At 38.5% G+C, this 11,972-nt stretch overlaps 2 protein-coding genes across 5 annotated transcripts in view; one reads left to right on the top strand and one right to left on the bottom strand.

Moving 5' to 3' along the window:
- Positions 1 to 961: 961 nt before the first annotated feature.
- On the bottom strand, positions 962 to 4,362 carry LOC130079364 (neuferricin). 2 transcript variants are annotated; one of them, XM_056244607.1, is made up of 4 exons: positions 4,001 to 4,362; positions 3,779 to 3,919; positions 1,479 to 1,665; positions 962 to 1,402 (listed from the first exon to the last, which is right to left on the bottom strand). In XM_056244607.1, the coding sequence occupies exons 1-4, from the start codon at positions 4,296 to 4,298 to the stop codon at positions 1,225 to 1,227; spliced, it is 804 nt and encodes a 267-aa protein (XP_056100582.1). In that variant the 5' UTR covers positions 4,299 to 4,362; the 3' UTR covers positions 962 to 1,224. The 2 variants fall into 2 exon arrangements, with proteins under 2 accessions (XP_056100582.1, XP_056100591.1); XM_056244616.1 differs by lacking the exon at positions 3,779 to 3,919.
- Positions 4,363 to 6,417: 2,055 nt separating this feature from the next.
- The window catches only part of zzef1 (zinc finger, ZZ-type with EF hand domain 1), a 55,310-nt gene continuing 49,755 nt past the window's right edge, over positions 6,418 to 11,972 (top strand). For all 3 annotated transcript variants that reach the window (XM_056244583.1, XM_056244582.1, XM_056244581.1), the window contains exons 1-4: positions 6,418 to 7,052; positions 8,273 to 8,417; positions 8,559 to 8,753; positions 11,730 to 11,913. In XM_056244583.1, the coding sequence (XP_056100558.1) occupies positions 6,564 to 7,052; positions 8,273 to 8,417; positions 8,559 to 8,753; positions 11,730 to 11,913 (1,013 nt within the window). In that variant the 5' untranslated portion in view covers positions 6,418 to 6,563. The remainder of the gene's footprint in view (positions 7,053 to 8,272; positions 8,418 to 8,558; positions 8,754 to 11,729; positions 11,914 to 11,972) is intronic.

Here is an 11,972-nt window from a genome sequence, read left to right as displayed (position 1 = left end):
CAAGGAAGTTTGTTTGGTATTGAATGTTGCTTGATATGAAAGAATCTATAAAAGGTAAGTAGTGTGAAGCCTTAATCATACTGCGCGGGGTCTGCGAGGTGTTAGATTTAGGTTTTGAACACATTTTAACCTCTGGAGAGATCCAGGCAAGGACATTTCTCTGGAGTTCAAATCAAAACACTAAGAGAGAGATGGAGAAATATACCTTGCTGGGTTTATGTTATTAGTAAAATGATCACTCAATCATGTATTAATCTGCATATTCAGTGGACTTTATTTTAACTGATCCATTAGATTTAACGTCATACTAAAATTTGAGGAACATTTCAGATGTGTAAGTGTTCTTGAAGTGGAATTCAAATCGTTACTTGTGATTCTATTAAGTCAGACAGGTGCAGAAATACATGCGCAGAATTCTGATATGCTCACTATGCATATGCATGACATTTGTAGCCTGTTATTATTGTCATCATAAATTACACTTTATTCATTTCTGATCACCAAACGATACATTCCAGTTAACCTTTTCAAAAGTCTTCTTGGTGGCGTAATGCGTCACATTGTTTCCTATCATATTTTAAATGCTTTTTCATGTCCATGCTTAACAGGTGCACTTTATCAAAGTTTTTTTTTTTTTTTTACATTTCTGATCACATTTCAAATGAGATTGGTTTGTTTGTGGGGGGAGGGCAGGGAAAGGGCCAAGTCCACAGTCTGTTATTGGTATTGTTAAACTGTACAGATAAATGTATAATATTTTTGACCACTACAACTGTTTTGTACTTAATGCAGGTTGTGCTTTTTTTGTCTATGTGACAAACCTACAATTGGCCTCTGTTTAATCTTTTCTGCATATTGTATGGTATCTGTATGCTCAGATATTTAGCCTGTCGCCGCCTCTAGTATCCTTTTCAAGAAAGGGAGGACAACTTTACATAAAGGACAATTGAAAAAACAAATCTATAAAATTGTCTTTTATTTAACAGTCTTGATTCTATGGCATAAATAATATACTCTTGTCACAAATTGCAATGGAATTAGAGGTAAAAACTAAGAAGAGAAACTATATAATTGGAAACAGAACTAGCAGCATTGGTCTCTTGCAATGTGCCTGCTATAATAAACCAATCATAAAAACATGAAGACAACTAAATGAAAATCTTGAGAGTCCTTGAAATCCAAATCAAATTCACTGACACTTGTAGTGTGGTGAGGATTTGTAGCTCAGTCTTTAGTGATTTGGCAGGATTCTGCTTGAGGAGGACAGGCCTTGTACTCTCTGAGGTTTCGGTTCTCTGAGTGAACAGGATCGGACGGTTGGATACACACACATCGGGAATGACCAGACCCAGGGGAGAAAAGCATTCTGGGTACTCCAACCCAGTCTCTGTGAATGCCACCGCTACAAAGGAAAACCTGTGTTACATTTTTCCAGAAAATGTATCGAATGTTGTCCGAAATAAAAAAAATCAAAGTACCTCATTGTGGAGCACCATACCCGTCCCCCGCTGGCTTCGCTCCACTCCGAGTTACAGGCTGGGTACAGCTGCATCTCACTCTGAGCCTGGGCCTTTTTCTTCAACCCCTCTGACAAGAAAGCTTCAACACGTAGCAAAGCGTCAGTGGGCTGCCCGGTTTCTGTGTAGAATTGGCCTATCAGTTTACCTGCAGCACAGGGGTCATACAGACAGAGACCTTAAAGCAGGGGTAGGCAAGTTCGGTCCTAGAGAGCCGCTGTCCTACAGAGTTTGGCTCCAACACTGAAAAAAACCTCTCCTGCCTATAGCCCTAGTAATCCTCAAGACATTGATTAGCTTGTTCAGGTGTGTTTGATTAGGGTTGGAACTAAATTCTGCAGGACAGCGGCTCTCTAGGACCGAACTTGCCTACCCCTGCCTTAAAGGGACCGTTCACCCTAAAATCTGTCATACTCATGACAATTTTCATTTGTGGGTGAATTATTGCAACAACTTAGCAATGAATGTGGAGTGCATTATATAAAAATATCTAAGATCTTACAAGTATTACACCATAGAAGTCTTACAAGTAATTGAATTATCAGTTCTTTAAATAATTCAAATATATATCAACATTTTTCTTGAAAATAAAAGTATTTTCTATGAAATATGTTTATCAATGTAACATTTTGTATGGAAGTAAAATAATGTCAACTGTTTTTGAAATAAAAAGCCTGTTGAATTGCACTACTTGAAAAAAATAGGCATTGCATTAACCATGCTTGCATTTTTATGCATTGTATTTTTAGGGCTTGCATTTTTATGGGCTGAAATTTAGCATGGTTGAATATTTAAGCTGTGAATATTTCAATTAAAAACATTTCAAACACATTTTCATTATTACAAATTAAATAATCCATATTCACCATTCATATTTCATTTCCAAAATATTCAAACTGTTTAAAAATACAACCAATAATATTCAACAGGCAATTTTCGGTCCATTTTATTTCGCTTTGCAAATTCGCTTCCACAAATTCAGTGGTTCAAATTCGACAGTAAATTTAACATTGACGTCCAGGAACTGCAGGAAAAGCAGAAGATTGCCGAGCATAATCTCCATCTGCTGTTAGTCGACCTCACCAGCAGGGGGTGCAAAAGCGCTTGTTGTTGACGAAGACATTCATTCATAAAATGGAAATGATTATCTGTGACAGTATATGCGGAAAAGATGATAAACACACAAAAGCTGTGTTTGTTTCATTCAATAACTTCATTGTTACTTTCCCTGTGTATTCTACATGTCATCAGCTTTCTCTACCATGAACAGGATTAATCGGTTTCCCTCAATACCTCATACTCAAGGATTCCCTTTCCGTTGGGACAAAACGCTTAACACATACAGTGATATGAAAGACCAATCTTGCACCTTATTGGGGATGTAGGCTGTAGCTACTATATAGGCTACAGGCAAGAAGATGGACTCAGATAATAAACTTTACGCGCAAAGTTTCATGCTGAGCGTTTCGTGATATACTGGCATAAAATCAACACTTGATCAATTAATACTAACACTTTCTATTCTATTCTATTCTCTCTCTCTCTCTCTCTATATAAATACTTTTTATAGAGAGAGAGAGAGAGAGAGAATAGAATAGAATAGAAAGTGTTAGTGTGCTCAGTGCTCAGAAGCAGTGGATTTGTATTTGTAGGCTGCTGTATCACGTGCCGTTTGAACTGACGCGCTACAGCGATCTGTCACATTTCAAAGAGCCAAAACGTTATTTATTGTGTGAATCTCGTAAAAATATTGACAGAATCTGACAGCTGTGGATTTGTTCCATATCAAAAGTAACCTTTTCTGTATTGTCTGTCGGTGTCAGTGTCCTCTTTGTCCGCGATTTTTCTGTGTGAAAAGGGTCATTTGCGTGAGTCTTATGGTCAATGCGTGAGAGTTGGCAGCTCTGCCTGCTAGTAATCTCTATTAATCTCCAGTATTATTACATTGTTTGATACAATATTGTTTCATTTGATATTATGTAAATATGATTTTTTATTTTTTATTGGTTTTATTATTACCATATGTTACTTGTATTTATATTGTTTAAAGATTTAAGTTAATATTGTGTCCAGTTTGGCCCTGTAAATTAAAGGGTATTATTTTTTTATAAAGTGTGTACGGTTTCATTTTCTTAAGTACCGATTCAAGAACCGTTTAAGCACCGGAACCGTTTAAAAAATACCGAGTAGGTACTGGAATCGGATAAAACCCAACCGATACCCAACCCTAATTATGAGTGACATCATCGTGTGGTACCCACCTACTGGAGTGTAGTCCCTCTGATAAAATGACAGCCAGTCATAAAGAGCCACAATCTGGGAGTCCGAGAAATCCGAGACATCGCTAGACAAGCCAGACTCTGTGAAATCCCCTGTAATAAACGCCCTAGACGCGTCTTTTCCTGCACAAACACACATTTTTAAAGAATCTCTATGCGGTAGCATCACTCAAACATCTTTCTTGTTAAAATGCATGAACTAACCCGTAAAGAAATGGTAACCGCCACCAGGGCCGTAATGTTTCCTCCCCTTTTCAACGTCAAACACCTGTCCTAAGATCGCCAGGTACAATCCTTTACTGTTGTCTCCTCCGTTGTATAAAGACAGCTCATCTTCGGTCAGCATGCGTCCAGGTGGAGATGCTGACACATCACTGACCTGCTGCCGCAGCCACGACTCTAGTACATTCACAACATTGCCATAGATCGGGAATGTGAGCCACTCGGGCACAGTCCACACGGCCAGGACCATTGAAATAAGAGCTACTAAATACTTCAGCATTGTACAGACAAACTGTCAGGCAGTCAGTATTTAAAATAAGAAGCAATTGCATTCCGTACCGAGTATCTCAGTATCTCATCGGATTCAACAATATCCATCATGTCAACATGTTTCCGGGTGTGGAAATGCGCATGCGCAAAATCTATAAAAAATAATCTTTTTTAAATAGAGCTTAAATGTGTTTTTATTCAGTGAACAACAACATCAATCGACACTATTGACAGCAACCAAAAGAAAGATAAGAGAGAAATAAACGCCAGGGTGAATTAAAAAAGTACACTGTGACAAATTTCAAAATAAAGTAGGCAGAATTCAAATAAATATGATTTAAATATTTTGGCTCTTGGTGGTTTTTTAAATTGAAAGAAAAAACTGCCAAAGTACGGCCTGGTTACTCTTATAAATCTATATATTTGGGTATTCTATTAGTAAATGATTTTTTTTTTAAATAGGCTACATGAAATTTGGTCAAAATTACAATTAAAATGCACTTTTATTTGCCGATTGAAGTGTTTGAAATAAATACTCTGTCACATTATTATTAACAACATTTGCCAGAAAAGTAACATATAGATTTGTACAGTGATTAGTACATGTTTTAAAGGTTTCCACAAGGTTTGCATAACCTGTCAAAAGTTTGTTTTTGAAGTCTCTTATGCTCACCAAAGGCTACATTTATTAAACAAAAAATACAGTAAAAACAGTAATATTTATTAATAATATAAATAAATAAACTGTTTTCTATTTGAATATATTTTAAAATGTAATTTATTCCTGTGATGACAAAGCTGAATTTTCAGCATCATTAGTCTTCAGTGTCACATGATCCTTTAGAAATCATTCTAATATGCTGATTTGTTGCTCAAGAAACATTTATTATTATTATCAATGTTGAAAACAGTTGTGCTGCTTTACATTTTTGTAGAAATGGTAAAAAAAATTCAGGATTCTTTGATAAATAAAAAAGTTCAATTAACAGCATTTATTTGCATTTATCAAATTTATTTATTGAATTAATTAGTTAATTAAATTAATCTTAAATCTATTTTTTGTAACATTATAAATGTCTTCACTGTCACTTTTGATCAACTTAATGCATCATTGATGCTGCATCTCTCTCTCTCTCTCTCTCTCTCTCTCTCTCTCTCTCTCTCTCTCTCTCTCTCTCTCTCTCTCTCTCTCTCTCTCTCTCTCTCTCTCTCTCTCTCTCTCTCTCTCTCTCTCTCTCTCTTTATTTTCTATTTTTAAATCTTACCACAAATGTTTGAATGGTATTGTTTCCACAAAATTGTTAAGCAGCAAAACTGTTTTCTACATTGATGATAATAATAAAATAAATGTTTCTTGAGCAGCAAATCATCATATTAGAATGATTTCTGAAGGATCACGTGACACTGAAGACTGGAGCAATGATGCTGAAAATTCAACATTAACATCACAGGAATAAATTACATTTTTAAATATATTAAAATAGAAAACAATTATTCTAAATGTAAATAATATTTCACAGTATTACTTTTTTTAATTGTATGTATGATTAGGTTAAATAAATGCAGCCTGGGTGAGCATAAGAGACTTAATTCAAAAACATTTAAAAAAAAATGTCGTTTCCAAACTTTTGACAGGTTCTGTATATACAGTTAGTAATAAAATGTAAAATATATAAATTAAAAAAGGCTATATGGTATTTCCCCCACCCCAAAAAAAGTAGGCATAAAAAACAAATCTATTCTAAATCCTTTAAAATGAATCTTGCTTAATTACAATTATAAAACAAATACAAATTTATTATATATTAGTTCATTTTTCACAGATTCGCAGTTCACAGGTAGGCCTATATCAAATGTTCCTTTGTTGAACATTTTTAAAATAAAGAATGACCTTTCTTCCTTTAAATTGGTTTCGGATTTTTTTTAAATAAAGAATGACCTTTCCAGATAGCCAACAAATAACTAAACTTAACAAGTAACTAAACAGCTTCGAAAGTGACTAGTTATTTGGCCCAACATTAAAAAATGAAATAAATCAAATACTGGCGGTGATACGCTAGGGGGCGTGTTTCCAACGCAGCGGGCGTCGCTGAGCTCACGGAAGGGACCAAAGTTTTTTGCTGACAAACATGACGTCAGCTGGCGGAGCCCGTCAATGCGGTAGTGACAGCGGAGGAACGCACTGACTGGAAAAGCACAAGCCTGACACTAAAACTAAGCCTGAATACTGGGCTGAAGGCGATCGGAAGAGAGCCCGAGGCCGCAGAAGAACAGCATGGGGAACGCGGAGAGCGGCTGTGGCGCGGGGAGCGGCGATGAGGAGGACGTAGAAACGGAGAGTCCCGTGTTCGCCGAGGGCAGCCCGGCCTCTGCGGCCACAGGCACCAGGGCCGGCAACGAAGGTGGTGGTGGTGGTAATGGTGGTGGTGGTGGTGGAGGAGGAGGAGCAGCAGCAGCAGCGGCGGCGGCGGCGGCGGCAGGCTCCGGCCAGGGGAAAAGCGTAAGAAGTGCGGCGAACCCTCCGGCACCGATCTACGGACTTCCCACCCCTGAAGCTCTACTGGAACAGGTGAAGCTGCGAGAGGCAGCGGCCCGTATGAGCGACTCATGGGTCGCCATTTCGGAGTCGGTACTGGCTCGCAACGAGAGCGCTCTGGTGCGCTGGCTGGAGGAGCGTCTGAGCCGCGGAGAGGAGTCCGTGACCCTGGAGCAGTTCTGCGAGATGCTGGAGACCAGAGACGCCACCAGAGAGGAGTGCGAGGAGGTGAGGAGACATGCCACTCAGACGAGCAATGTATCTAGTGGTTTAAATTCTTGCCAATTCGGGTAACTGAAAGATCGAAGGCTCAAAACCCAAGAAGGGTGTTGTTTATAGACATCGTAGACAGTTCACAAAAGCGCCTTAGCCCCGGTTAACTAAATACGTAATATGTATAGAAATAATGTTTCACTGTGACTAACAACTCAAAGTTGTGTAATTGACCCCACGGCTCTACTAATCTGTGAGTGGTTATATTGTGTAATCTCTATATTTGTATCACACGTTTGATAAAGGCTGTTTATTGGCTGTCTCTCCACCTAGTTTACTTCCAATCTAAACGGCATTTTAAGTTATTATAGGACTGTCATTGTTAGATTTTACTTTGTCTTTTTTTGATTGGCAGCTACAGGTTTTGATTAGATTGGCCAATTCATATTGACTGCAGATGAGTCAGACCCATGCATCTAGTGCAAGGTCTTTCTGTACTGTACTGTACTGTACTGTACTGTACTTGCTAATAAATATATTATAAATGCTTTAGCAAATGAAATTTCACAAATCTAACTTTTAAAACGTATTTCTACATTTGACATCTGACTATTGGCTGCCAATTTGTATAAGTAAAATATATTTTTTACACACACACACGCACATGTATACAATATGTGTGGGATAGGCTAAACCATAGAAGTCTTGGAGTAGTGGACTAGTGGGTGTCCATAATCACAGGGCCTGGGGAAAATGTCCCCAAAGTCAACCCTGATTAAATTTAAAGCCTCTCCGTAGCGTATGATATTGAATAAATGTGTTATTCTTCTGGGATTGGCTCACAACATCACCGTTGGTTATAACTGATGGCTAGTGTTTATACATTGCTTATACAGTGTGGTACTTTTATATGTACCTTGGTGCTGAGTGATTATTTTATTCATGTACTATGGTATTTACATGGTATTCTAAGACAAATCCAAAACATGGTTGAACTACGGTACTTTTTGTGCCTTTCCTGATTTAACCATGACTCTCTTTCATTTGCTTTACAAATGATTCGCATGCTGGCTCGAGTGTGTTTATGTAGGTGAAATAGACAGCTGGTTTGAGAGAGCTAGAGAGACTAGCAGCAGCATGACTTTTTTGTTTGTTCGTCTTCTCCTTTGTGTCCTGATATATGTGTAATAGAATGTACAGACAGAAAAATCACCTCTTCCTTTTGTGCACTTTAGGCCTTTGGTCAGTTTGATGCTGAGGGTGATGGGATTATTGATGTGGAGAACATGCTCATGGCACTGAAGAACTCCAATGGAGCCAATCTTAAGGGAGAACTCAGTCATGTGATCAGGCAACTTCAGGCGTGCTCTTTGACACCAGGTATGAAAGCAGTTATATTTATTTGAATGCAGTGGTGACAGGAGCACAGATGTCCATAGTTGACCATTCTGGGGGATTATGAAATTGACTGTCAGTGTTTGACCCAGATGTGTTCCTCTTTTACCCTTCATGCTTATCCAGGATTTGTGGATATCTTCTCCAAGTCCAAGGACCGCCTCAAAGCACATGCCTCCAAAATTCTGAAATTCTTGCACCGGAATCGCATCCCCAGCAGTGCCATCCCATTCCCTGTGCTGGAAGGCTACAACAGCATCTGCACCATGAGGTCATCTGTACTGCAAGACTTCCTGGAATACCTGCTGCAGAAGGAGAAAGGTGAATGGCAAATGGGGAGTGGGCTCATAACAACAATTTCTATATGTGTGTATATATATATATATATATATATATATATATATATATATATATATATATATATGTGTGTGTGTGTGTGTATATATATATATATATATATATGTGTGTGTGTGTGTGTGTAGGCCAACCCAGAAGTTAGCATCTTCCTGGTCCTCGACAAAAAGCCAATAGGAATTTCCATTGGTTTGTGGATTATTGCAGAAAATAAGCTCTGTGACCAAGAAAAGTTTAATATTCTTGCACGTTTTGTTCATCAAGATAATCTTCACAAATGAGTGAACTAGGGATGCTAACGATTAATCGACTAAAACGTATCAATCGTCGATAAAGCAAGGCAATGCGCGCGCGTGCTGCTCAACCGCGAAACAGGAGTTTCACAACCGGAGTTACACATTGTGACTAGCTCGTAGCTTAGTTCAAGTTAGCTTGTGCATTAGTGTAACTTTGTGCAGATATAATTTGTAACATCATGTTTATTTTGTATATATCTGATTAATCTCATATAGGATGCGTTTTGTTGAGTTAAATAACCCGCTAGCAAAGCTCCGTTTACCTGTGTTCATTCAGCGCTTCAGCTTTAGCACGCGCAGCTCAAACAGCAGTGCACAACTAATATAATTGGGACTGTCATATTACATAACATTTTAATGAGAACACTATTTTAATAAATTCTTTGGGTTTAGTTGCCGTGTTAACATGAGTTACACATTCTGAACAGCACGCATCTGAGGCTCCGTTGGTGACACGTGGTATTAGTCGTTATATTTGATTATTAAATAATCTAATTTAGACTAAAACCCTTCTCATTCATTTGGCGAGGAACATGGCATTTTGAGCAGGATTTGCAGACCCTGTCATGCGGTTGGCTATATGCCACTGCTGTAGATGCATATTGCAGTATTAAGGCTAACGATTCATCAGTTAATTGATTGTTAATTTAAACAACGATCGATCATGGGAATTTGTGTAAATTGACATCCCTAGAGTGAAAACAACGTTTATGACGTTTAAAGCCTAAATAGGTTCACCAGAAGTTATAATAACAAACTACTATGACTTCAACATCACCACCACTAAGCTTCTGACAACTTTGTAAATTTAAATCATTATTTAAAATGTACTTGTTGGAAAGTTAGAATAGTTTGCAAGAGCACGAGTATAAACAACGAGGCTGTAAAAATGAACTAGTCAGTAGATGAGATTTTCTGTTTGGCGTGATGTTTAAAGATGAAGTATGTAGTTTCTGCGACATAAGTGGCAATTACAAAAATAAAATGTATTTTCAACGTCAAAAGTAGCGAGTTATTTCGCAATGCCCCGTTTGCTTTGAAGGTCTAAATTTAGTAAATTTTGGCTTGCACTTTTGTACCCAAAGCTGAAAGTCTTTTCCCATGTAAAACATCAGCCATGATCCCACACCGGCTAAACACCCTCTGGCTCAGCCGGCTACAGTAGCCACGCCCCAAACTCATGCTACAGAGAATGAGAATGTGACATTTCACTCCGCGTTGCATTTCGGGAAGGCGTCGCCATATTGGAAGGATACGCTATCCGTGACCATGGTTACTTTGGCAGTGAGACCGAGAGAAATAGCGACAGAGAGAGAAAGAGCTGCTTGATATTCGTTTGTATTTTTGTGATACGGTTGAATAAATGGAGAAATAGGATGCGAAAGGAAAGGGGCTCTATCGGGAGAGACAAAATAACAACGCCAGGCAGCGTTATTTAGAGAAACTGCTTGGCATCAACAACATGGAGACCTGCAGCTACAGAATGGACGAAAGGCACTACCCCCTTTCACACACCCTAACATAGTCAATTACCTGGTTTATGGTATCAGTGGGTGCCTACACAATGCAAGAGATTAGAAGCTTATGAACATTTCTGATGTGGCTGGGTGCAACTCACAAACCCACAAACCTGTTAACTGCGAGAGCTCAGTCGAATACTTGAGGTTTCAGGCGTCATTCATAATTGGAAATAAATCTAATATGAATCGGATGTGCATTTGGACCCGCCGTGTAAGCGGACAGATCGGATATTCCAAACAGTTCAGATATATCTATAAGAAATTAATCAACTCTAGTTGACTAACAGAGTATTCATTTCGTTCATTTGTGTAAAAAAAACAACAACAAAAAAAACATCTGGCGCTGAAATGTGTTGCTTTTGAAATCATGCTGAGTGCTCGTTGTCGCTGCTGTCAGTTTAGTGACGAGCAGTTTCTCTAAATAACAATGCCTAGCGTTGTTATTTTGTCTCTCCCGATAGAGCCCGTTTTCTTTCACTTCCTCCTTCTCAATATCTTCCCAATAAACCGTGGCGTCTCGCTAAAATACAAACAAATACTAAGCTGCGCTCTCTCTTTTGCTATTTCTCTCGGTCTCACTGTCGAAGTAACCATGGCAACGGATAGCGTAACCACCTAATATGGCTGCGCCTTCCCGAAATGCAACGCTGTGTGAAAAGATCGTGACGTAATAAATCCTCATTCTCTATTGGTTGAGCTGGAAAGAGATTGAGATTGATATTAAACCCTTACCTTTAATATCCCTGACAACCTCTGTAGCCCCATTTAGCTACTTATCAAATCTCGTGTAAAAGTAAAAAAAAAAAAAAAAAAATCAGGTATTACTGATTTTATGTTGTAGAATAAAACAAGTAAATACTGTATGTGTTAACCACAGTCCTTATTTCAGTCATTTAACCAAAAATCCATTGACTTTGGGAAAATGGAACGACAAGGGCAAAAATGCTAACTCATTTGCAGGTTTTAGGACTCATTACTGCTGCATTCTGTTGAAAACAAAACATGAATTTAACCATTTTCATTTTGTGCTACTAGTGGTGAAATTTACTGTGGATAAAACATGCAAACATTTTCTTCCATCTCCTCCTTTGGCCTTCATCTTCATATTCTGATGAATCTCCTTTCAGATCTAGACATCCAGTACAGAGCGGAGCTCAATCATGACCCAGATATGGATAAGGTCAAAGTGGTCACCCAGTGCTACAGCTTCATCGAGGCCTCGTCCAATAGTGCAGATATCAACAAGCTGACCAACGGTGAGACAGTGTCTTTCTGGCAGTCGGACGGCAGCGCTCGCTCACACTGGATAAGGCAAGCTGCTTATTTCATTGGTGCATCTACATGCAGTTAAAATATAGCTGATGATGTCA

This window comes from Rhinichthys klamathensis, unplaced genomic scaffold (assembly GCF_029890125.1).
Source record: "Rhinichthys klamathensis goyatoka isolate OS25496 unplaced genomic scaffold, OSU_Roscu_1.1 h1tg000028l_1, whole genome shotgun sequence".
Taxonomy (NCBI): Eukaryota; Metazoa; Chordata; class Actinopteri; order Cypriniformes; family Leuciscidae; genus Rhinichthys; species Rhinichthys klamathensis.
Note: the sequence above shows the minus strand (reverse complement) of the source record. Positions and strands in the feature narration are given on the sequence as shown.